We start from the raw sequence: 26320 nt of genomic DNA on the forward strand, positions 1-26320 counted from the left end.
TAATTACCATATAGAAGGTTCCGGAAAGTTTGAGGTACTACGGGTAACCAGACTAACAAACTGGTGGCCCGTGCTATCGGACTATATGGACAGGCACGGCTATCGTTGAAGAAGTTTATTGACTGTTGTTATATAACTTGTGCATTAGCAATGACAGCAATGAGTTGCACTCAAAGTTATAAATATATGTTATATACTACTGTTTATTATCCTTTCATCAATGCTCTACCAAGCTGTTTGTTGCTATATTTTATGAATAATACAAAATATAGGTTGTGTTGTGTAACATTGCATTGAAAGAGGGATACCATCATAAGCTCTTTGCATGCAGAGCAATATACAAATAAAGTTCTCTGTGAATGTACAAAACTGGCACTACGTACAAAGCTGCCACGAGCAGAAGAATAGCTCGCTATAATAATACCCATTGAGATTGCGACGTTCTTGCACAAGTGTACAGTAAAAGTATAAAATATATAATAGCATTAGGTAGTAGTAGAAAGGCAGAAGAGGAATTGACACTGATATGCGCACTTGGAGTATAGCTGGTGCTATAGGGCACTATATTGTCCTCAGGTAGGGGACACTCTGTAAGAGCATCAGTGTTTATGGTAAACGGTGCCCTGTCAAACAATATGGAAGCACCTACAAAAGAAAGCAAACTGACACTGCAGTTACACAGCGTGCAACCATAATTGGAAGAACTGGCACTGCAGTTACACAGCGTGCAACCATAATTGGAAGCCTCACATTTGAAATTAATTTTCAAATGCTGATTTAGCTGTCAGCATTGGCTCCATATTTCGTTGTTTAGAAATTTTTACTCAAGAGAAATAATGAGTTTTTGTTCAATGTTGACTTGCAACAAAATTTACATTACAGTTATTTGGTATCAAAAGATTCACCATGTCTTACTCTTCTGTGTTGTAGGTGCAAAATATGTGGAAATGTGATTACAAGCTCTTAAAAGCTCAAAAATGAACAATTAATCGCGGCTATCACGAAAAGGCTGTAGACTGGAATCCCTTGAAACACGATGGTTTCTGTTTACACTTTCATGCAACCTCATTCGGCGAAATATTTTCACAAATATACTTCACGCATTTAATATAATCATGTCTATTGTCCTTATGCTTCTATTTCACTATCATTGTAATTCTGTCACTTTGAGCACTGATATCTCAAAACCTACCGTAAAAATTCGTTTCATTTTTTAACCTTGACTCGAATGAGTGCATATCATCCTCTGATAAACATGAGGAGCCTGTTGGTGGCCTGTGATAGTCAAAAAATGCTGCAGAATATGTTCGCGCCATTTGGCAGGAAGTATGGGTCACATGATCAGATTACAACTAGGCGATTAGACCAGGCTGAAACGAAACTGTAAAGTAGCGAGCATCTATATTTGATTTGGGCTTTTCGATAGAACCTGAAGTGTTTGTCATAAACTAGTGCTACGAAAATTTTTATATTGAGCTTTTTATTGGCCTTAAATTTCAAGTGATGACATAACATGTCAAATCAATAATCACAATGTTTGAGTACGTCATTGAAATAAAAAGATTTCAAACTACGGCATTTTCATGATGGCTGCGATTAACTGTTTGTTTTTGAGCTTTTAAGAGCTTGTAATCACATTTCCACATATCTTGCACCTACAACACAACAAAGTAAGACATGGTGAGCTTTATGATACCACATAACAGTGATGTAAATTTTGTTGCAAGTAAACCTTAAAGCTTTTGCTGCAGTACATGTAGCCAACTCCATTTATGCAGCATTTTGTGCCTCTATATACATTTGCATGTGAATCTAAAACATGAAGTGTTGATGGCTAGTTATAGCGATGCGAGCTCATATTATGTTACCTCTTGTTAGATGTAAGCTTTTATTGCTCTCGGCAATTGTGAGTCTGAGAGGGGCTATTCCAATGGTGTCTACTGATACATGCACTAGAGCTGGAGTCACTTTTATATCAAAGCTTGATCCCAAATAATCTACAACACAAACCACTTATTTTTATGCTCGCCTACCACATAAATGCCCTAGTTTGACAATGTCTGTCCAGGTGCGAAAATGTTTTTTAGTCGAGGTGAATGCTTGGCGTTGCCTGGGTAATACAAGTCTGTAACATAGAACAACAGTTACCATTCTAACTTTCAAATTTCATATCATGAGAAAACTGTTTTGTACAGTTCAAATAAATTAAAAGAAAAAATAAAACAACTGTAAAGGTTTTGAGACTTTTTCAAACAATCGTAACTTTCACACTTCTTATCATCAGAAATGTGTTTTGTGCAGTTCAAATAAATTTAAAAAAATAAAACAACTGTAAGGTGGTTAAATGTAACTGTGAAATAATTAGCAAGTAATGGCTAAATAAAGTCTGTTTTGCTACGATTACAATGAAAAGTGATTTGGTAATGATACAATTAATACAAGCTAAGATACCAAATAAAAATCCTAAATATCTTGAATTAATAATAATAATTAGTACATGGAAGTGTGTGTATAAAAAGGTTACTGTTGCAGCAAAAGTTATCCATCAAAACTTTGAATACGACGATACTGGTACCTCTCAACACTGGTACAAATGTAAAAATGAGATATCGGATGGTCTTTGTCTGGTACTCTGTCTGACCAAACAACGAGAGAATGTAGAGGCAATTCTTACACCAAATAATACAATTGTCCATGTGAAAATATTGCCTTTACAGATTTAGCAATTGAACCTTACAAAAAACTGGAAATAAGACTGTAACGGCACATTTGAAATTGAAACGGCACATTTAAAAATTACAAATCAAAAAATTAAGTAATAGTAAAAAAATTAAAAATTTTTTTAAAAATAACAAACATAAAAAGGCAATATTAATTAATTAATAATAAGAAGAGCATATTTGGCATGTTCAATCGCACAAAAGATGTACAATACAGTATATGGTAAAATCGATGGAAAGGAAAAGAACAGTTTAGCCTTGTGGTTACTCCCACGTGTTGGTAGATTTGCGATTTGAAGGTCACGAGTTCAAAGCCAGTAGAAAAGTGATTTTTTGTTGGTGAAACTTTAGTGCTATAACTGAACAGACAAATACAGACGACAGACAAACACAGATTTATACATGGACAGACCTATGTTTCTGAAGATCATGCTGTGTATATTCGCAGGGAGCTGAGGATTCATGTAGAGATATTCAAGGTGAATTCTTAGACCTCCATAGCCATAGAGCAGGGTCTGTATAAATGTGCCCATAGCACTGTGATAATTAGACCCTCCAGTATTTGGGTACTCCATCCACATCTGTAACACACAAAGACTCATTTGCTTTTTCACTATCGTTAGCTAAAATTCAACGTGAAAGGATGCCTAAACACTATGAGGTAGTATGAGGTATTTTAGAAGATGTTAAAGTTAAAGTATGAGAACCAACAACTGACAGGGAACAAAATAAGGCAATCCACAATGAACATAATAAGTTTGCATTGCAGAAGAGAAGATAACTCCTACTGAACAAGACACTAAACAAGATAAAACAAAGCAGCTAGATGCAACAACTCATACTGAAAAAGATAGGACAACTCATCATAAAATATAGGACAGTCCCTACTAAACAAGATAGGACAACTTGCACTAAACTACGTAAGTTTGAATCAAAATAGTCAGTTCACCTGCTAATTGGCAACTAAATATTTTGCAGCTATATTGAAAGAGTTAATAATTACAAACGGGGAGCAGATGTGTTCTAATATTTTCATAAATGCTAAAAATTGAAGAATGCTACACAAGTTCATCGGAAAGGCAACACAAGCTTATGTAGGGGAAATCATTTTGCTATATCAGCTAGCAAAGCCTCCTTGCATGCACTTTTCAGCTCAGTAGATAGATAATGCATACCTTGTATGGCTGAGACACATATGATTTATAGCTCGTTTCAAAGGCCTTGTTAGCTTCACTCTTATTGCCAAGAGCAAGCCAGTTGATAGCAAGCATGGACCAAACAGTGGATGAAGTAGAGAGAGGCAACTCCTCTGCATAAAGTTGCAGGTTTTGCTCTATTGTAGACCTTGACAGATTGAACATAAGTGGGTATCCTAACAGCACCGCGCCTGACTGTTTCACTGAATGACTTCCACCTGCAGTTGTATAAAAAGTTAAACACGGACTGGAAATGGAGATCCTCTTTATTTAAAAATTAAATAGTTTATTACGGAATACGATGGCTTGTGGTGCTATGAAATCAACTAAGTTTTATGCAGGTTTTAAACTAACATGCTTTTAAGATAAATTCATTTCTAATCTGTCATCAAGTTATCATCAGGAGACAGTTTTTTGGGGTGATAGCTTACTGTGACAATTACCTGAAGTTTAATGAGCATGCAACTCCAAATGTAGAGCTTTAGATTTGTTTTTGAGTTGTTCATCCATCAATATTTATAAGCAAAATAATCAGATTGAAATTTATCTATACCACCTGCAGTTTTTATAAATGGAAATTAGTTTTATATGAAAATTTTGTCATTATAAATATCTTAGCCTATACCTACATGTGCATATTTCTTAAGACCATAAATTCTATAAAAGGCTATATGTGAGAGATACATGTACTTTTTCAGGAAAACATTACAAATATTGGCATGATATTGCAAATGCATGAGAAAGGAATACACTATTGCATATTGATAATGGTTTAAGTAATCTTTTTATATTTTAATTTTAACTTCAAATGTGTTATTTGTAACTGACTACAATTTTTCATTACTTCAACAAAAAGTATCATCTATATAATTAACATAAAATAACATCATATCTATTGATGAATTAGTTCAACTATTGGATGAAGAAAAGACAACTATTTGAATGCAGGTCTAATGTTTAATTTGGTTTTTAGGTTGCCCAGCTTAGATATAGATAGCTGTTAGTAACCTTTTTACACATGTATAGATGTGACTAGATAATGTCTAAATGTCTATGTGAGCCAGAAGTTGTTAGTAACATGAGGGACAAAGCCTTGACATAGTGTGAACTGTCTATCTCATACCTGTGAATCCCTCATATAAAGGGTTGTAGTCAACACTGTCATTGTATTCCCAATGAATATTTTGAGCGGCGTGCAGCTGTCCTTGTGGTGCATACATATTAACATCAACATTGCATAGGCACGCCGCATACTTGCTGTAGTGCAACGCGAGACTGGCTACAGCATTTGTGTAGACACAGTTGTTCACAGACCCTTTGCTTCCATCTACCGTTGCAACACCTAAAAACAGAACAGCATCCAGAGATCACCTCAATTGCATGGATTGGAATGAATATGATATGCAATTTACAGAATTCAAAAGAATTATGCATGACATAGATTATAGATTATATATTAGACCAAATAGTCTGAGGAAAAAGGAAGTTTTGACATTTTTTAGCAGGTAGTTTTTTTATAATATTTAAAACATGTTTTGACAATCAAGTATTTTTAAACCTATCATCTGATTAGCTTTGGCTGATTTCAAAAGCTTCATTTGCAGCTTGCGGAAAACTTTAGTTAGAAGCAGTTATGCTCTCACGTCGAACTGTCTCTAATAAAAATAGTAAAAAACCGTATACTAAAATCCAATTGTAGAGCTCAAACCATTTACCTTGGATATCATAATGTTGAGTTTTATTATTCCAATTAAGCTTGGAATACCAAAATGAAGCCAACTCTTTGATCATTTCACATCCTCCATTCTCTCTTAGCCAGCTTCTGTCTCTATCGACTGATGTATACTGTCTCATGGCGAAGGAGATGTCGCCAATCAAATGCAGGTGGTTCCTTAAACAAACATCGCATAAAAATTAAGCAAGCATTAGCATCGCTACTACTAAATGTGTTTCAGATTACTATAATCTTTTGAGTAAGTAGTACATGTATTACATAAAAAGTCTATTACTTGTACCATTAGACAAGTATTGCATACATGTACGTATTGCATACATGTACGCATTGCATACATCTACGTATTACATACATCTACGTATTACATACATGTACGTTGGATGAGATTAGACAAGTATTGCATACATGTACGTTGGGTGAGATTAGACAAGTATTGCATACATGTACGTTGGGTGAGATTAGACAAGTATTGCATACATGTACATTGGATGAGATTAGACAAGTATTGCATACATGTACTTTGGATGAGATTAGACAAGTATTGCATACATGTATGTTGGGTGAGATAAAGACATGAAACAGAGCAGACAATGTTTATTACTTTGCTTCAAAAGGAGGAGTCACATCGATTCCCGTGGCTGCGCTTTTCCAAGAATATAGTAGTCCATGGTAACCTTTTTCTATTGCCTGAACCCTCGCTGCCGGCATTGTATTTATACGATAGTTGAGAAGAGATCTCGCCAGTCTTGGGTAAAATGGCAGAATAGCTGGAAATATCCACCGCTCTTGATCCCAGCTAATGTGTCCTAACAGAAACATAACAAAGCTAGATTGCATCGACTAATGTGGATAATGATCGGCTTACAATCAGAACTATTTGCAACAGAAAACCTTAAGACATTTGTAGAGAAACACAGACACCAGACATAACACGAGAGAATGATGAAAAGCATCCAGGATTATAGGGCAATTGTTTCCCCTTGGTAGATGACTGCAAAAAAGGTCAGTGAAACCTCAGCTAATTACCAGCAGAAGTGCAATTTTTCAAACTGTATAAATAAACACCCTTCCACATTATCCAATGTGTAACATGTTTAAAATGTAGTGTGTAGGAGCTTATAAAGAGACTTGTCAATTCACATAGAGGCTCACACACGATGAGACTAAGCATATGAAGTACTTTTGTGAACTTCTGGAATTCATTAAGGAGCATGAGATCGCTAACACCTACCCCTGCCTGAATCCCGCTCGCTACCGTGTGCGAGACCACTGGAGCTCATGCCTCCATAATCATCCAGCCGCCGATGTGTGTCGAGGGCGGGCAGAGAACTCAACAAGTAATAGAACGCTGTGTAGGCTAATTTTTCTAGGTAGATGTCACCGGAGAGCTGGATGCCACCTTCAGACCATTTCTTATTCCAAGCCTCACAATGTAGGTCAAAGAAATGCATAGGATTTTTATCCGCTACCCAGCTGCCACTCACATAGCTCTCCTTTGCTCTCTAACAAAATACCATAACCGTGTCCACTGACATATGCAACCTTGTCATGTCACACGGTATGTCCACATCACATGGTTTACTCATGTGTCATGGCTAGAGTGTTACAAAGTCTATTCAAATCAAATAGTCCGTAAAAGTCACATGGTCTGTGCAAGTCACACGTCTAACTAAATCACAGGGATAGACCAAAATCTTGGATAGATTGTGTAACTTGTACTGACTATATGACTTTACTAGATTGTGTAACTTGTACTGACTATATGACTTTACTAGATTGTGTGATTTGGATAAATCATGTAATTTGGACAGATCCTGTGACCTGGATTTTCCGATTCCATTGGTTCATTCACATCACATGGTTTATGCAAGTCACATGGTCTATCGAAGTCATATGGTTTAGCTTGGAAAGATGACCTTCGCAGATCCCATGGTTTGTCTAAGTTTTTTGTCTCTCCAGATTCTGTGCTCTGCCCAGTATCCGTAAATCTTATGAAAGTTCAACCCATATGGCTAGACTGAGTCACATGTAATGTATTGGTTGGATAACTTGCTGTATTTAAGTAACTCTATCTGTTCAGGTAATAGGGCCTTTACCAGTTACATGATCTAGCACACACAACTAGCTTTGGTTGAGTATAAACGTTGTGGCACATGGTATCATACATTCAATCAATTCTAAACAGGCTTCACTACACTCATGAAAACACTGGAAATTCTTATCAATGTTTTGGTGTCTCATTGCTGACCCACTTCTTACTAAACGTAGTCAGCTTCAATGTTCTAGAAAGTTCTAAGCATGAATTAATTAAGCTGCTACAACTGTAATGGTAACCCATGCTACATCATTTTAGTGCAAAAGGTATCAATCAAAGTTACCAGCCATTACAAAAGTTTAGTTATATCTTCTGACTAGTTAAAAGCAACTGTTCAGCATACCTCCTCATTTGTGTCTATAGCCATGATATAAGTGTATCTGATAGAGTCCTTATGAGAAGGAATGTGTATAGTAGGTGGTATAGTAGACCAGAATATATGTACACGAGATGTGTGTCCCCTCGACATCTCAGCTGTAATTGTGGTTCCCTCTGACTTCCTGTGAGAAGAGTAGACGAAAATAAAAATTAGACATCGACCAACTAAAAAAATCCATATACCGTATATATATTTTGCTTCTGCGTTAGATCTACAGTATGTTAATAGACTTAATTACACAGAGGGTTGTATTACTGTTTTGAGAGTGTGTAACTCCAAAGCTCATTGACAAAGCAGTGAGCTCATTTTGAGATTAGGTCTAGAACTATCATGCAACAGATGTTATTGTTATATATCTGGATATCTCTTTAGACTTGTTATTGTTATATATCTGGAAATCTCTCCAGAGTTGTTATTGTTATATATCTGGATATCTCTTCAGAGTTGTTATTGTTATATATCTGGGTATCTCTTCAGAGTTGTGTTGTAAGAAATAAAATGAGATCAATTGCATACAAGGTTATAAATTGAAACTTGTGTACTCGTTAGACAAGTGTTAATATTGAGTGAATTACTAAATATATAGTCATTGCTAAAGTGCTCCTTTTTGGACACATCAATGATATACAGCCCCCCATGATGGGGGGCTGTATATCATTGGACACATCGATAAAGTTGATCTTCTAAACAAGGATCGATTTGCTGAATAAAGAGAAAACGCAGCCGATGTGTCGAGGTTTTATGCTCTACTTTTGCAAAGTATAAAAGGAGTGTGGCAGTGGATGGAGACATGATAAGGAGTACATAGACTGTTTAATGAGAGCACTAGTAGACACACGAGTGGATAAAGAGGAGTACTGGGGGAGTTCAAGGACTACTAATAGATAGGTTCTCAGAAACGAGTAGAGTAACAGAGTCGGGTAAGGAAAGGCAAAGGATTGGCTACAAGAAACACAACCAAAGAGATACATTAGTTCACTGCAACGACTGTACTAGTAGTAATGCTAGTAGCAATAGCGATAGTAGTAGTAGTAAAGGACATGACAAGCAGTGTAGGTCGACCTTACCAGCAGTTGATGCTAAGAGTAGCATTGCTAAAGAGAAATGTTAAGAGTTGAATGGAGACTTTATTTTATGCCTATATTAATCCTAACATAATATAGTTTGCTGGACAATAGAAAGGAAGTAAACAGCATAAGCAAAGGTTACACGCAGCAGGAAGAAAAACCAGAAAATAAGATTTTAATGAGAGTCAATCAAAGCTCATAGCAGGCTGATTAGATCACCTGGTAAAACTGTCAACGATTTATAGAAGGCGCAATATACTGCGTAGAGCCATAGCAACTTGTAGCAAAAATACTCCTTTTAAAAAGCAAGTATGAACAATTGCATTAACAGCATTTAGAAATCTTATCCACTTGGCTTTTAAGAAACAGGCTAATAAATAACACTGTATTCTATACTCCTTATGTTTTACTATTAGCAATAGTAGAGTGCTGGAGCAGCAGGCAGCATTTATGTTTAAGTAGTATGTCAAGAAGGTAGTGGTTCAAAATCTCTGCTGGATTTTCATGGAACAATTGTTATAAATGTCAGTGTTTTATGTATTGGATGTAAGTTACTGGTAGGTAATGCAGTACATCTCAGTACTTTAGAGCTCAACTACTTACCAATTGCCACCATTAAAACTTTGAGGTGTTTTGAAATTGATATCCTTGCTATTTTCTCCTCTATTAACATTGAGGTATATCATCAAGTTGCCTGGTAAAATAAAATAGAGAATGTGTGTAAATTGAAAGAGGCCAGATTATATATCGTACACGCTACTACTATAGATTTTATATTTCATCAGACATCATGCCTCATACATCACACAGAACACATGGCACGTACGTCTCATCTGTTGGATAAACTCCATCTTAGTTTATGAATGAAAGTCTCATTGATTGCGCACTTCCTCTCAGAAAGGATTGAAACAAAAGGTGAAAATGCAAAGTCTCACTGGAGACGAGCACTACACTAAGATGAAGATACATGCATGTGTATAACAAACCAGTTGCAGTTCCCTGACGTTCAGCAAATATTTCTGTGACGAGGAGACGAGTGTAAAACTGGTGAGCATAGACTCGTAGCGTTACCCTGCACTCTTCTACTGTGGCATTCTCCTCCCAGTACCCTACAGCCAAAAGAGTTTAACTATAGGGCAGCAACTTTAATACGCTGTTGTGCTGGCTAATAATGGTGGATATTATTGTCCTTTTAAACCAATGTATCAATTAAAACATACAACATGGTTAAAATGGCTGTATGCCGTTTCTATAATGGTTATAAGTATTCTGCACTTTTTTCTCTTCCTATATTATGTACGGACAAACAACAAATGTCAACATTAAATTTAAAAAAACGGTTGCAAATATTAGTGCATTTGCTAGTAATTATTGTTAGCCAATACGTTGTTTTGCACTAGAAGTTTGCATTTGCTCTGTTAAAAGTATTGAATCGATGAATCGTCATTATGTACTTCTGGTGCGTTAACTTGAGAAAGAGAGAGCAAATCCAAAGACCGGTTTTAACTAAGAAGGCTCTACAAAAAGAGAAATACTGGAAACAGATACAGTGAGTCTGATATTACTGAAGCTTTTAGCAGCAGAGTGGCAGCGCTAGTTTCAGTTAAAATTTATTTCATTCCTCTATTGGAGATGGAGTGTAGGCTAATTTGACTGGAAAACAAATTGTGATGGAATTTTTGTTAAAGCATTAATGATATGTGATATTTAGGCTTATTTGCATCTGCTATATTTCTATCTATAGGCCTATATTATTAATTGTACTGTGGTAGTTGATATAAACTGGTACATGTACAGTAGTAGTTGATATAAACTGTTACATGTATAGTAGTAGTTAATGTAAACTGGTACATATACTGCAGTAGTTGATATAAACTGGTACATTTACAGTAGTAGTTGATATAAACTGGTACATGTACTGTAGTAGTTGATATAAACTGGTACATATACTGTAGTAGTTGATATAAACTGGTACATGTACTGTAGTAGTTAATGTAAACTGGTACATGTACTGTAGTAGTTAATATAAACTGGTACATATACTGCAGTAGTTGATATAAACTGGTACATTTACAGTAGTAGTTGATATAAACTGGTACATGTACTGTAGTAGTTAATATAAACTGGCACATATACTGTAGTAGTTGATATAAACTGGTACATGTACTGTAGTAGTTGCTATAAACTGGTAAATTTACAGTAGTAGTTGATATAAACTGGTACATGTACTGCAGTAGTTGATATAAGCTGGTACATGTACTGTAGTAGTTGATATAAACTGGCACATGTACTGTAGTAGTTGATATAAACTGGTACATATACTGCAGTAGTTGATATAAGCTGGTACATGTACTGTAGTAGTTGATATAAACTGGCACATATACTGTAGTAGTTGATATAAGCTGGTACATGTACTGTAGTAGTTAATATAAACTGGCACATATACTGTAGTAGTTGATATAAACTGGTACATATACTGTAGTAGTTGCTATAAACTGGTAAATTTACAGTAGTAGTTGATATAAACTGGTACATGTACTGCAGTAGTTGATATAAGCTGGTACATGTACTGTAGTAGTTGATATAAACTGGCACATGTACTGTAGTAGTTGATATAAACTGATACATATACTGCAGTAGTTGATATAAGCTGGTACATGTACTGTAGTAGTTAATATAAACTGGCACATATACTGTAGTAGTTGATATAAACTGGTACATATACTGTAGTAGTTGCTATAAACTGGTAAATTTACAGTAGTAGTTGATATAAACTGGTACATGTACTGCAGTAGTTGATATAAACTGGTACATGTACTGCAGTAGTTGATATAAACTGGTACATGTACTGTAGTAGTTAATATAAACTGGTACATGTACTGTAGTAGTTGATATAAACTGGTACATATACTGTAGTAGTTAATGTAAACTAGTACATGTACTGTAGTAGTTGATATAAACTGGTACATATACTGTAGTAGTTAATGTAAACTGGTACATGTACTGTAGTAGTTAATATAAACTGGTACATATACTGTAGTAGTTAATGTAAACTGGTACATGTACTGTAGTAGTTGATATAAACTGGTACATGTACTGCAGTAGTTGATATAAACTGGTACATGTACTGTAGTAGTTAATATAAACTGGTACATGTACTGTAGTAGTTGATATAAACTGGTACATATACTGTAGTAGTTAATGTAAACTGGTACATATACTGTAGTAGTTGCTATAAACTGGTACATATACTGTAGTAGTTGATATAAAGTGGTACATGTACTGCAGTAGTTGATATAAGCTGGTACATGTACTGTAGTAGTTGATATAAACTGGCACATGTACTGTAGTAGTTGATATAAACTGGCACATGTACTGTAGTAGTTGATATAAACTGGTACATATACTGTAGTAGTTAATGTAAACTGGTACATGAACTGTAGTAGTTAATATAAACTGGTACATATACTGTAGTAGTTGATATAAACTGGTACATGTACTGTAGTAGTTGATATAAACTGGTACATGTACTGTAGTAGTTAATGTAAACTGGTACATGAACTGTAGTAGTTAATATAAACTGGTACATATACTGTAGTAGTTGATATAAACTGGTACATGTACTGTAGTAGTTGATATAAACTGGTACATGTACTGTAGTAGTTGATATAAACTGGTACATGTACTGTAGTAGTTGATATAAACTGGTACATGTACTGCAGTAGTTGATATAAACTGGTACATGTACTGTAGTAGTTAATATAAACTGGTACATGTACTGTAGTAGTTGATATAAACTGGTACATATACTGTAGTAGTTAATGTAAACTGGTACATGTACTGTAGTAGTTAATATAAACTGGTACATATACTGTAGTAGTTAATATAAACTGGTACATGAACTGTAGTAGTTAATATAAACTGGTACATATACTGTAGTAGTTGATATAAACTGGTAAATTTACAGTAGTAGTTGATATAAACTGGTACATGTACTGCAGTAGTTGATATAAACTGGTACATGTACTGCAGTAGTTGATATAAACTGGTACATGTACTGTAGTAGTTAATATAAACTGGTACATGTACTGTAGTAGTTGATATAAACTGGTACATATACTGTAGTAGTTAATGTAAACTAGTACATGTACTGTAGTAGTTGATATAAACTGGTACATATACTGTAGTAGTTAATGTAAACTGGTACATGTACTGTAGTAGTTAATATAAACTGGTACATATACTGTAGTAGTTAATGTAAACTGGTACATGTACTGTAGTAGTTGATATAAACTGGTACATGTACTGCAGTAGTTGATATAAACTGGTACATGTACTGTAGTAGTTAATATAAACTGGTACATGTACTGTAGTAGTTGATATAAACTGGTACATATACTGTAGTAGTTAATGTAAACTGGTACATATACTGTAGTAGTTGCTATAAACTGGTACATATACTGTAGTAGTTGATATAAAGTGGTACATGTACTGCAGTAGTTGATATAAGCTGGTACATGTACTGTAGTAGTTGATATAAACTGGCACATGTACTGTAGTAGTTGATATAAACTGGCACATGTACTGTAGTAGTTGATATAAACTGGTACATATACTGTAGTAGTTAATGTAAACTGGTACATGAACTGTAGTAGTTAATATAAACTGGTACATATACTGTAGTAGTTGATATAAACTGGTACATGTACTGTAGTAGTTGATATAAACTGGTACATGTACTGTAGTAGTTAATGTAAACTGGTACATGAACTGTAGTAGTTAATATAAACTGGTACATATACTGTAGTAGTTGATATAAACTGGTACATGTACTGTAGTAGTTGATATAAACTGGTACATGTACTGTAGTAGTTGATATAAACTGGTACATGTACTGTAGTAGTTGATATAAACTGGTACATGTACTGCAGTAGTTGATATAAACTGGTACATGTACTGTAGTAGTTAATATAAACTGGTACATGTACTGTAGTAGTTGATATAAACTGGTACATATACTGTAGTAGTTAATGTAAACTGGTACATGTACTGTAGTAGTTAATATAAACTGGTACATATACTGTAGTAGTTAATATAAACTGGTACATGAACTGTAGTAGTTAATATAAACTGGTACATATACTGTAGTAGTTGATATAAACTGGTACATGTACTGTAGTAGTTGATATAAACTGGTACATGTACTGCAGTAGTTGATATAAACTGGTACATGTACTGCAGTAGTTGATATAAACTGGTACATGTACTGTAGTAGTTAATATAAACTGGTACATGTACTGTAGTAGTTGATATAAACTGGTACATATACTGTAGTAGTTAATGTAAACTGGTACATGTACTGTAGTAGTTAATATAAACTGGTACATGTACTGTAGTAGTTGATATAAACTGGTACATTTACAGTAGTAGTTGATATAAACTGGCACATGTACTGTAGTAGTTAATACAAACTGGTACATGTACTGTAGTAGTTGATATAAACTGGTACATATACTGTAGTAGTTGATATAAACTGGTACATATACTGTAGTAGTTGCTATAAACTGGTACATTTACAGTAGTAGTTAATATAAACTGGCACATGTACTGTAGTAGTTGATATAAACTGGTACATATACTGTAGTAGTTAATGTAAACTGGTACATGTACTGTAGTAGTTAATATAAACTGGTACATGTACTGTAGTAGTTGATATAAACTGGTACATATACTGTAGTAGTTGATATAAACTGGTACATGTACTGTAGTAGTTAATGTAAACTGGTACATGTAGTGTAGTAGTTAATATAAACTGGTACATATACTGCAGTAGTTGATATAAACTGGTACATTTACAGTAGTAGTTGATATAAACTGGTACATGTACTGTAGTAGTTAATATAAACTGGTACATGTACTGTAGTAGTTGCTATAAACTGGCACATATACTGTAGTAGTTGATATAAACTGGTACATGTACTGCAGTAGTTGATATAAACTGGTACATATACTGTAGTAGTTGATATAAACTGGTACATGTACTGTAGTAGTTGATACATCAGCAGCTGCAGAATCTCATTGAAAGATATTTCCCAACATTATCATTACCCCTATATACATACAATTACTAGAAAACTATGTGTTGACGCTGAAGATAAAATATATAGAAAGGTTGGTACTAATCCTACACCAGAATCTATCCCGGACTCTCTGAAAGGTTTTATTTGCATTTTCCTCTTATTCTTTCCATTATTGCTGATGATCGGGTTGTGGATTCAATTACCTATTATATAAAGGAAATCTACCACTATTGTCATCGTAACTATATGCATCTGCTAGGAAGCATTACTATCGTAGTATGTATTTTGTTAAGTTGATGCCGTGCATTGCAAGAAATAGAGTGGGAGTTCTATTTGTCATATAAAATCTCTATCTTTAAATTTAGTCAAGATCTTACTGAAATAAAACATCCAATTTTAACACTCCTCCACATATGAAAATAGACTCAACTACCGCACAAAGATATTCTTAGAATTCTTCTTGACTATCACACATTTTGACACATAAACTTATCATTGGCTAAAAATCATGTGTGAAAATAAAAAAATTTATGCTTTACCGATAAAGCCAGCTTTAATGTTTTTATTTCTTTGCTGCAGTCATATGTTGTGTTGTCAGTATACGTACATGTACATGTATGGGACGTCTAGCATTTATGATAACCTTAATAATATAATAGTGTGTACATCTGCAATCCATTGAGTGTTGCATAAACAAGCTGTGGCCAGTTCAAACTTATTTTTTAAAAAGGTATCAGTGGTATCTGACCAACAGCAGATAATAGCAGACAATCTAGTGCTGAAAAAAGCATACCATGTCCCATATCCAGTCGGTACTGCCTGTAAACCTGCCTCGTGTCCTCATTTCTAAATGTTGTCCGTAGGTTTATCTCCGCTGGAATTCTTGCTCTATGACTTTTACCTGCAACATTATTTCTAATAGCAAACATATCATCAGCCCAAAAAACCAAATGTAATTAGAGTTGAATCTATCCACATTTTCACTCCTCAAGCTGTGTATGCTGCAGTTTCCAATCCAATGGAGTTGTTTGTCTGAAAGAGTCTGTCGAGGCTCTGATATTTCACTAAGGGTACTGTCATAGTCAATATTCATGGCATAGGAAAAAAAGATTAAGCGTGCTTTTAATCCTGACAGCCATTGCAGCGCCGGCAGCACACAATACATGTAAAGGCAAAGACATACTCCTACGCCTATCAGGTGCGCTGCTTGATCAGTTTTGCTGACCTGCTATTATTGTTATTCTGGTCAATCGATATTGACGGTCTACTAATACGAAAAAGTACGACACCAAACTTACACAAACCTAGTGCAAAGTCGATTTACTATTCATCATGGTGCTATCTTTTCCTCGTAAAATAATTTCCGTTAGTTTTTAAGTTCACCGACATTACACGATCGTGTCATTTGATCAGCCGCTGGCGTCAAATAGCACATAAAAAATCAATTTCATGATATTGTGTCACACTGGCTAATGCAACAAGCTCTGCAGACGCATGAATCATTACCACAGCTATTACTTCATATGACAAGAAAATAGCTACTGTGACACGACCATTCGGAATAAAACAGCGAGAGTCAAATAGCAAACTAGTCAATAATTTATGCTTAAATAAATCAGCAAGCAGGATGTGACCATTTGCATGGCAGGAAATACTTATGTAGTGGATTTTATATTAAATTTCAAAGAAAAATCGTTTTCAAGTGAGGAACTGAAAACTGGAGCGAACGCAGTTAGCTTGGCATGATCCTAGTGCCCTGCTAATAGCTTGCTTTATGTTTGGCAGCCTTTGAGACTGATACTCTGCTATGACACAGCCAGACTAAGAAGTTCATATGCACCTTCAAGATACCCATTATTTGATAGCACCAAATTGCAGGCTCATCTATTTTCCCTCTTATCAGCTCCCTCCTAGTGTTATGTAGCATTAAGCTTTTTAATAATATAACAAACTATCTACTCACTAACAATAGTGATAATACTAGTGATATGACAGATGATAATTCTAGTGATATGATAGATGATAATACAAGTGATATGATAGATGATAATAGTAGTGATATGACAGATGATAATACTAGTGATATGACAGATGATAATTCTAGTGATATGATAGATGATAATACAAGTGATATAACAGATGATAATACTAGTGATATGACAGAGGATAATACTAGTGATATGACAGATGATAATACAAATGATATGACGGATGATAATACAAGTGATATGACAGATGATAATACTAGTGATATGACAGATGATAATACTAGTGATATGACAGATGATCATCCTAGTGGTATGACTGGGAATCTTCCCCTATTTGCAACCTTTCAAATAAATTATCTGTCAGGAGAGGCTATTTGTGGAGGCCAGAGTTGTAGGCATCAAATGCAGCTGCTAAATACTTTTTAGGTTTGGTTCACATTAGAATAGGTCCAGAACAAACTCTTACTCATCTGGATTAATGCCTAGCTCACATAAAAGCGAACCTCCCACGAACCCTGAAATGGAACCTTGTAATGAAATTTATTTGAGCCAAAGTGATGGGTCTTTTAGGTTTCGTAGCAATCATGCTGCGTTAGTTTTCATGAAAATTTTCCGGAAAGAAGATCAATATGATAAGGTAGTTATAGCTTTTTGCCTCCTGCCTATTGGGTGAAGCTAGATCCATGTACATGTAATTGTTCGCGTAAAAGTAATGATGTTCAGACTCGCGCAGAACATACGTGTAGCTTGCATTATCAATGGCTCAATCAGAGAGTTGGAGAAAACTGCCAGAGAAATGTTAGAGGGGTGTGACCGCTGCCCAAATGTGTTATGCTAGGTTTCATTAGAAATTTGTGTTAGTATGATTTAAACAATGGATAGTTAAAGAGAGATCACAGAGCCAATTAAAACCATTCACTGACATGTCCAATGTTGTCAGGGCTTGTTACCTGGCCTCCTTCCACGCTTAACACAAATACAGTGCAAACGCAGTGAACCTAATGCAGGTATAGTGAAAATATACAGAACCTAATGCAGGTACAGCACACCTCCGAGCTACGACATGCCTGTTTACAGTTTTTTGCCTTACGTTGTGGAACACAATGTTTTTTCGTTTCCTCGTTACAACATTTTTTTTGCCATGTGGCATCAATAAAAACGTCTTTTGAAATTCAAATTTGGCGGTCGGTGTGCTGAATACATCGGAATAACAAAGATGCTAATATGTTATTCGTCAAAATTCTTCTCACAATGCCTGAAAGAGGTACAATGCTATCTCGCTTGCTCTCCCTCCCTCTCCCTCCCTCCCACTCTCCCACTCTCCCTCTCTCCCTCTCTCCCTCTCTCCCTCTCTCCCTCTCTCCCTCTCTCCCTCTCTCCCTCTCTCCCTCTCTCCCTCTCTCCCTCTCTCCCTCTCTCCCTCTCTCCCTCTCTCCCTCTCTCCCTCTCTCCCTCTCTCCCTCTCTCCCTCTCTCCCTCTCTCCCTCTCTCCCTCTCTCCCTCTCTCCCTCTCTCCCTCTCTCCCTCTCTCCCTCTCTCCCTCTCTCCCTCTCTCCCTCTCTCCCTCTCTCCCTCTCTCCCTCTCTCCCTCTCTCTCTCGCTCTCTCTCTCTTGCTCTCTCTCTCTTTCTCGCTCTCTCTCTCTCTCGCTCTTTTTGCTCTCTCTCTCGCTCTTTTTGCTCTCTCTCTCGATCTTTTTGCTCTCTCTCTCTCTCTCTCGCTCTTTTTGCTCTCTCTCTCGCTCTTTTTGCTCTCTCTCTCTCTCGCTCTTTTTGCTCTCTCTCTCTCTCTCTCGCTCTTTTTGCTCTCTCTCTCTCTCTCGCTCTTTTTGCTCTCTCTCTCTCTCGCTCTTTTTGCTCTCTCTCTCGCTCTTTTTGCTCTCTCTCTCTCGCTCTTTTTGCTCTCTCTCGCTCTTTTTGCTCTCTCTCTCTCTCGCTCTTTTTGCTCTCTCTCTCTCTCTCTCGCTCTTTTTGCTCTCTCTCTCTCTCTCTCTCGCTCTTTTTGCTCTCTCTCTCTCGCTCTTTTTGCTCTCTCTCTCGCTCTTTTTGCTCTCTCTCTCTCTCTCGCTCTTTTTGCTCTCTCTCGCTCTTTTTGCTCTCTCTCTCTCGCTCTTTTTGCTCTCTCTCTCTCGCTCTTTTTGCTCTCTTGCTCTTTTTGCTCTCTCGCTCTCTCTCACTCTCGCTTTCTCTCACTCTCTCTTTCTCTCGCTCTCTCTCGCTTTCTCGTTCTTTCTCTCGCTCTCTCTTTCTCAGTTCAGCATTTTTCGTGTTTCGTAAATGCTTGATATTGCGTGAAGTGAAAATTTGTGAAAATTCATTATGCATTCTAGTATTTAATATAATATTTATTATAAACTTTAATTTATTATACGTATATAACTACTAGCGGAATTTCCGGCGTTGCAGGGGTATTAAAAACAGTTAATAAACAGTGGCAGGTAATGTAGTTGCTTGTCACTTGCCATTAGCCTGGCACAATGCCAATGGCTAACTTGAGCACGCTAGTTTCCTTATTGCTAAACTTACTAATAAGAGCCGCGAGAGCAGCTTTAGTGATGTTGCGCCGTAACATGATGCAGAGTCCTAATGCGTATTTTAACCTAGATAACCACTCATATCGCCCATTGAATCCAATGTATCTCACGTAGCTCAATTGGTTGGCTTATTGCCAGTTGAATGGCAGGTTATGAAAATCTAATCTTCTGCGATATGGGCTCTTCATTTAAAGATTTTAATAGCTATAGCTGGACAGGCCGAAGAACAGAATGACAGAATAACAGACGATGCACAAACACTGAGATTTATATAAATATAACTACATGCATGTATATAACTTTAATCCGTTAGACATGGGTCTTAAGATTGATAACAACGTTAAAGGAAAAAGTAAGAATCAATCACAACCATAAACAGATCATAACCACTAACTAAAGTTACTGTAGGTAACTAAAGTTGAAATACTATTTGGTTACTAATTTTTAATATGTACGGTACGTATATAAAACTTTAATATGCATGGTATGTATATAAAACTTTAATATGTACGGTACGTATACAAAACTTTAATATGTACGGTATGTATATAAAACTTTAATATGTACAGTACGTATATACAATTTTTGATATTTTTACCAGTGGTGTTTGCACTAAATAATTACTATGGGTTTCTATACCCCTCTATACACCAGTTTCGTCTTATGATGCCAACTGCAGAATGATTAGTGGCGAGGGTCTACTGTAGAATGAAGATTTAGGGAGCCTAATGCAAGTGAAGTGACGATACAATAAACAAAGTGTATGTACAATGAGCTAGCTGCAAGCATAGGAGGGGTAACTGGCTTTATTCTGCCACTAACAATGCAAATTTGACGAGGTAGATAACTTCTGAACATACATACTTAATCGTCCATTATAAACTCCATCCATATAGACTGTGTCACTATAGATTGAAGTAGCTATATGTCCATTTCCAACAGAGGGCATTGCTGTGACATCTGGAGTTTTGCCATCAGCCAACATTGGTAACCTACAAACACACGCAATAGAGCAAATCTAATAGTAACCTATAGGCATAAACAATAGAGCTACTCTCATAGTAACCTATAAACATACACAATAGAGCTACTCTAATGGTAACCTATAAACATACACAATAGAGCTACGTTGATAGTAACCTATAAACATAAACAACAGAGCTACTTTGATGGTAGCCTACAAACACACACAACAGAACTATGTTGTTGGTATAATCTAGGTAAACTTTATAATTATGATATAACGTAGTATACTGTATGAATACATGTCATCATGTATTTATGTACTTTTACTTATGCTCCTTGTTAACTGTTAACCCTTGTTAACTGTTAACCCTTGTTAACTATTCTCCCTTGTTAACTGTTAACCATTGTTAACTGTTACCCCTTATTAACTGTTAACCCTTGTTAACTGTTACTCCTTGTTAACTGTTAATCATTGTTAACTGTTAACCCTTGTTAGCTGTTAGCCCTTGTTAACTGTTAACCCTTGTTAACTGCTAACCTTTGTTAACTGTTCAGAGTAGCAAATGCTTGAATCAGTTGGGGTTTGACTTGAAAACAAACAAAAAATAATAACCAAAAGTAAAGCTAATGCTCGATTAAATAGAAGCAGTCCACCTTTGCGATTCATGAGTCAGGAGCAGACACAGTGAATGATTTAATTACTGAGATAATTTTAATGCAATTGAATCAAAGGCACTCGTAATTCATCACTATTGTTGGTGAGCAAGCTGCAGCACGCCTAACTTCAATAGAGTTGACCTAATAGTGCCCCTGTGAGAGTTGAGATATGCATTTAATACAGCAATGCTAGAGGCAGACAAATGGCTTTGAGCGCCTCTGGCTGCGATGCCAGTTATGCAAGAGGGTTAGAGTAAATGCAGACTGAATTTATTGATAGCAACCGTTTGCAAAAATGTAAACCAGCACACAACATTTAGTTAATTGCACCAATTTTAATATATCATGTAAGTTATACGTCGGCGGTCAAGTGCATCATGTAGCTGTCAGACAGTTGAGGCTGGCATCCTGTATCTGTAACAGTTCGCATGTACTATGTCTGATTAACTAGAGCATGCGCATGTAGCTGTCAGACAGTTGAGGCTGGCATCCTGTATCTGTAACAGTTGGCATGTACTATGTCTGATTAACTAGAGCGTGCGCATGTAGCTCAAAGTTTTTAGATGAAAATTTAAATAAAAATGTTGAACACTCACTTGTCGGTCTCAATAATGGTTGGTCGACTGCCAATGTCTCGTATCACCTCTCCATTCGCTGCCACACATATGAGAATGAGAAAGAAGCTGGCTGATGATGCAGGTATCATTATGTCCTTTTATCTGCATCAATCTATAATCATGTTAAGCGACATACATGATTTTTCAATAAAAACAAGCGTGCAGCCACTATTCAATTTTATGGAACTTTCGCGTTTATATGTAAAGGAAATTTATGAATCATTCACCAAACGTTTGTATATAGTTTTCTTTTGTGAATTCAGGTTGTAGTTTGGTCATCAACTCAAAGATAGATCATGAACATGCGTCTATTGCTACATAGGAGATTGGGATTTACTCCCCCTTTCTGTCTAAAATGATGAATATAATTTTAGGGATCCTTTTGCTGATTTTGACTCGAGAGATGTATGAGTAAATTTCATAGATATATACACCTAGATTGGCCAATTATAGCTATTCCCATCGGTTGCCTTGTCAGACTTAAATAGCATGACGTAACGTCGTTGTATTGTACCTCACGCTTGACTGCACTGTTATGAACAATGAAGCTAATGAGGAGGTGACAAAATCACATTTATTTTCACTTAAAAACCTTCTTGTATACATAATCCAGTAAACTAAAGCAATTCTGTGATAATATCTGATAACCACCATAGATTAAAACTATAAAAGCTATGAATTGTTGCACACAAATCATGAGCCATCAGGGCTTTATTTGCCACCCTCTCCTATCCCCATTCTCTCTTTTCCCCTTCTCCAAAGAAGAAGTGAGAAGGGGAAAAGAGAGAAGGGGGAAAGAGAGGAAGGGTGGGCAAATAGCCCACCCACTCAAAGAGCCAGACCCTGGCTAGGTAAATAGACTAATATCATGCTGAACTAAACATGACTAAATATGATGAGTATGCAAGCATGTCTTAAGACAAAAATGAGGCAGAATGATTATTTTACAGCTGGCTATGTAGCTGGCTAGGTCACCAAAGCTGAAGTGTAATGGTTGTATCACTAGCATCGTGAATGTTATCAACTATGATGTAAACCAAGCAACGAATTCCCTAATCACAGTTATGAATCGTGGTGGCTTGACTTTGTCTTCGCCTGTGGTGATTGAGGTTTGCAACCACAGTGAGAAAGCGACGAGAGTGTTGCTTAGTAGTGCTGGATTGGTAAAAAACTTTCCCAGGCTAGCACTAATTGCCACCATGGAAAAGTTGCTGAGGTTCAACATCATGCTATTGTTTAAGTGTAATCATCAAGCTAGTAGCCTAGCTCGTGAGATAGTAAAGAGATATATTTGGATTAGGGCGCATTATGAAGCTAAGAATAGAGCTGGCACGGGTAGCTCGTCTGGTCTTGACCCACCGGGTCAGAGGTGCCCGGGTCGGGCCACCCGACCCTCGGGTCTTCCTATACAAAAACACGGGTAGGTTTAGGGCTAAACAACAGCGGTTGTATATCGCTTTTCAAGTGCGATTGAAATGGAGTCGCATATAGTCCTAGCGCGGAAGGACCAGGCGAAATAAACAAGGTGAGTCAAGACTATATTTTTACGTCTGCGACAATAGTATTTGGACTATAGGTTTCACAACGTTTTTCGGCAGGAAATAATCAACATGTCGGTGGTCTGGGAGTTCATGAAGAAGCTAATCACGAAAGGAAAATACCAAGTTATTTGTACAATATGCAAAAGCAAGTTAAAGGTTGACTTGCAACAAAATTCACATTACAGTTATTTGGTATCATAAGATTCACCATGTCTTACTCTGTTGTGTTGTAGGTGTGAAATATATGGGAATGTGATTACAAGCTCTTAAAAGCTAAAAACGAACAGTTAATCGCAGCCACACGAGACCGCCGTAGTTTGGATTCGCTTTCCAAAACGGCTCAAATGAGACGTAGTTGTTACAGGATGGTTTCTGTTTGCACCTTCATGCAACCTCGTTCGTCGAAATATTTTCACAAATATACTTCACGCATTCAATAAAACCATGTCTATTGTTCTTATGCGTCTGTTTTATCGTCATTGTAATGCTGTCACTTTTAGCACTGATATCTTATAACTTGCCGTAAAAAATCGTTAAACTTTTAACCTTAGCTCGAAGGAGTACATATCATTGTCTAATAATTATGACGAGCCTGCTGGTCACCTGGGATAATCGAAAAGTGCTGCAAAAATTATTTTTGAAGTATTGGATCACGTGATCAGATTACGACTTGACAATTGCATAATGCCGAAACAAAACTGTAAAGTAGCGAGCATCTATATTTGATACGGGGTGTTTGGTAAAACCCGAAGTGTTTGTCATAAACTAGTGCTACGATAAGTTTTATGTTGAGCTTTTTAATGGCTTTCAATTCACATGAAAACATCACGTGACAAGACGATAACCAAACTGTAATGACTACGTCATCGAAATAAACAGATTCCAATCTACGGCGGTTTTTTGTTTTTGAGCTTTTAAGAGCTTGTAATCACATTTCCACGTATTTGGCACCTACAACACAACAGAGTAAGACATGGTGAATCTTTTGATACCAAATAACTGTAATGTGAATTTTGTTGCAAGTCAATCTTTAAGCTACAAAGAAGGGTCCACCTCAATACTATTGAGGCATTTACAACGAGGGCATCCTGAGGAACTTAAAAGCGCGTCCAAGAACCTTCAATCCAGCAAATTTATTTTATTTTTAGTTTCTGTCACTAATACCAGAAGTTTTAGGGAAGCGATGGATTTTTGCTTTCCACTATGCTGGGTTATCTATTTCTATATTTGTAAAGTATTTTTTAACTAATCTCTTGTTGATTATAATAGCAGTTGAAATTAAAATCTGTAATAAAAACACTAGCCAAATCATGCCATAAAGTCGCGCGTGCTGACCCGGTCCGACCCGATCTTGGCCCTCATTGCTGACCCTGAGTCTGGTCCGACCCTGCATTCCTTGGTCTCGTTCCAGCTCTAGCTAAGAAAGCCATTGATTCCATTTCCCTGATCAGATCAAAACTTCACAGGCTCATCATATTCAGTCATGTTTAGTTCAACATGATATTAGTCTTTTACCTAGCCAGGGTCTGGCTCTTCAGGTGGATGGGCTATTTGCCCCCCTCTCCCTTTTCCCCTTCTCACTTCTTCTTTGGAGAAGGGGAAAAGAGAGAATGGGGATAGGAGAGGGTGGCAAATAAAGCCCTGATGGCTCATGATTTGTGTGCAACAATTCATTGATTTTATACTTTTATTCTATGGTGATTATCAGATATTATCACAGAATTGCTTTAGTTTACTGGATTATGTATACAATAAGGTTTTTATGCGAAAATAAATGTGATTTTGTCACCTTCTCCTCATTAGCTCCATTGTTAAGAACAGTGCAGTCAAGCATGAGGTACAATACAATGACGTTACGTCATGCTATTTAAGTCTGACAGGCTTTTTCCCTATTTGCCAATCTAGGTTTATATATCTATGGTAAATTTACACAAACTCCTCCTAATTTTGAGAACTCTTGCTGACAATCTGGTCTGTCCTGCCACAAATGCTCTTAAATAGGTGAGATAAGAATTAAGCTTGACAATGTACAAAACATTGTCAAGCTGAGCTCTTATGTACATGTTTATGTACATGTAACTACATGTACATGAACAAACATATAACCAGCTTACAAGATGACCGCAACGTCAATCTTGAACCAAATGTTTGCCTCGCTTTTGATAAGACTGCATTGTGTCATAGACAAGTTATACAGCTGATGATGCTTAGATGTAGCCGTGCTGAATGAATGTAACTGTACCCAAGCATACTGATGATGAGCAATGACAGTTCGCATCCATTTCACATAAAAATTATAAAATAGTCATTTATGCTTGAACCATTTTAGTCCCAGGTGTTCTTAGCCAAAATTATATGTTCAATGAACTATTGCGCCACGGTACATATACCAAACTTAGTGTAAATTTTCATATCATGCTGCACATTGTTACAACCCTCAGGCTATGAACTTTCTGACAAGCAGGAACTTGTCATGGTTTTTAAGAATAATGAGCAGAGCAGACAAAACCCGCTTCATGTCTAAAGCATGTACATATATGTATATAGTTTAGCACATAGTATAGATGATTGAATAAGAGTGTGGTAAGGTATAATTGTGCGACTCACCAGATTCAACCATATGACTTTCTATCTACTCGCATGATTGATCAGTGGCAAACAAATGAAATGCCTTACCTCAACTCAACAATAATTTCGTGTCAATAATATTGATTCACTTAAGTTGATAATTCAATGCGGGTATAATA

The 26320-nt window shown here is 36.3% G+C and overlaps 1 protein-coding gene across 2 annotated transcripts; it reads right to left on the bottom strand.

Moving 5' to 3' along the window:
- Window positions 1-241: 241 nt before the first annotated feature.
- Window positions 242-26223, bottom strand: LOC137391424 (protein-glucosylgalactosylhydroxylysine glucosidase-like). Of its 2 annotated transcripts, XM_068077891.1 has the most exons (16): window positions 26181-26223; window positions 22012-22144; window positions 20657-20784; window positions 16066-16173; window positions 10179-10301; window positions 9796-9886; window positions 9193-9219; window positions 8090-8246; window positions 6883-7153; window positions 6253-6457; window positions 5632-5807; window positions 5040-5258; window positions 3896-4134; window positions 3133-3301; window positions 1869-1997; window positions 242-645 (listed from the first exon to the last, which is right to left on the bottom strand). In XM_068077891.1, the coding sequence occupies exons 2-16, from the start codon at window positions 22119-22121 to the stop codon at window positions 413-415; spliced, it is 2385 nt and encodes a 794-aa protein (XP_067933992.1). In that variant the 5' UTR covers window positions 22122-22144; window positions 26181-26223; the 3' UTR covers window positions 242-412. The 2 variants fall into 2 exon arrangements, with proteins under 2 accessions (XP_067933992.1, XP_067933993.1); XM_068077892.1 differs by lacking the exon at window positions 9193-9219.
- Window positions 26224-26320: the final 97 nt, after the last annotated feature.

This window comes from Watersipora subatra, chromosome 3, assembly GCF_963576615.1.
Source record: "Watersipora subatra chromosome 3, tzWatSuba1.1, whole genome shotgun sequence".
NCBI lineage: Eukaryota > Metazoa > Bryozoa > Gymnolaemata > Cheilostomatida > Watersiporidae > Watersipora > Watersipora subatra.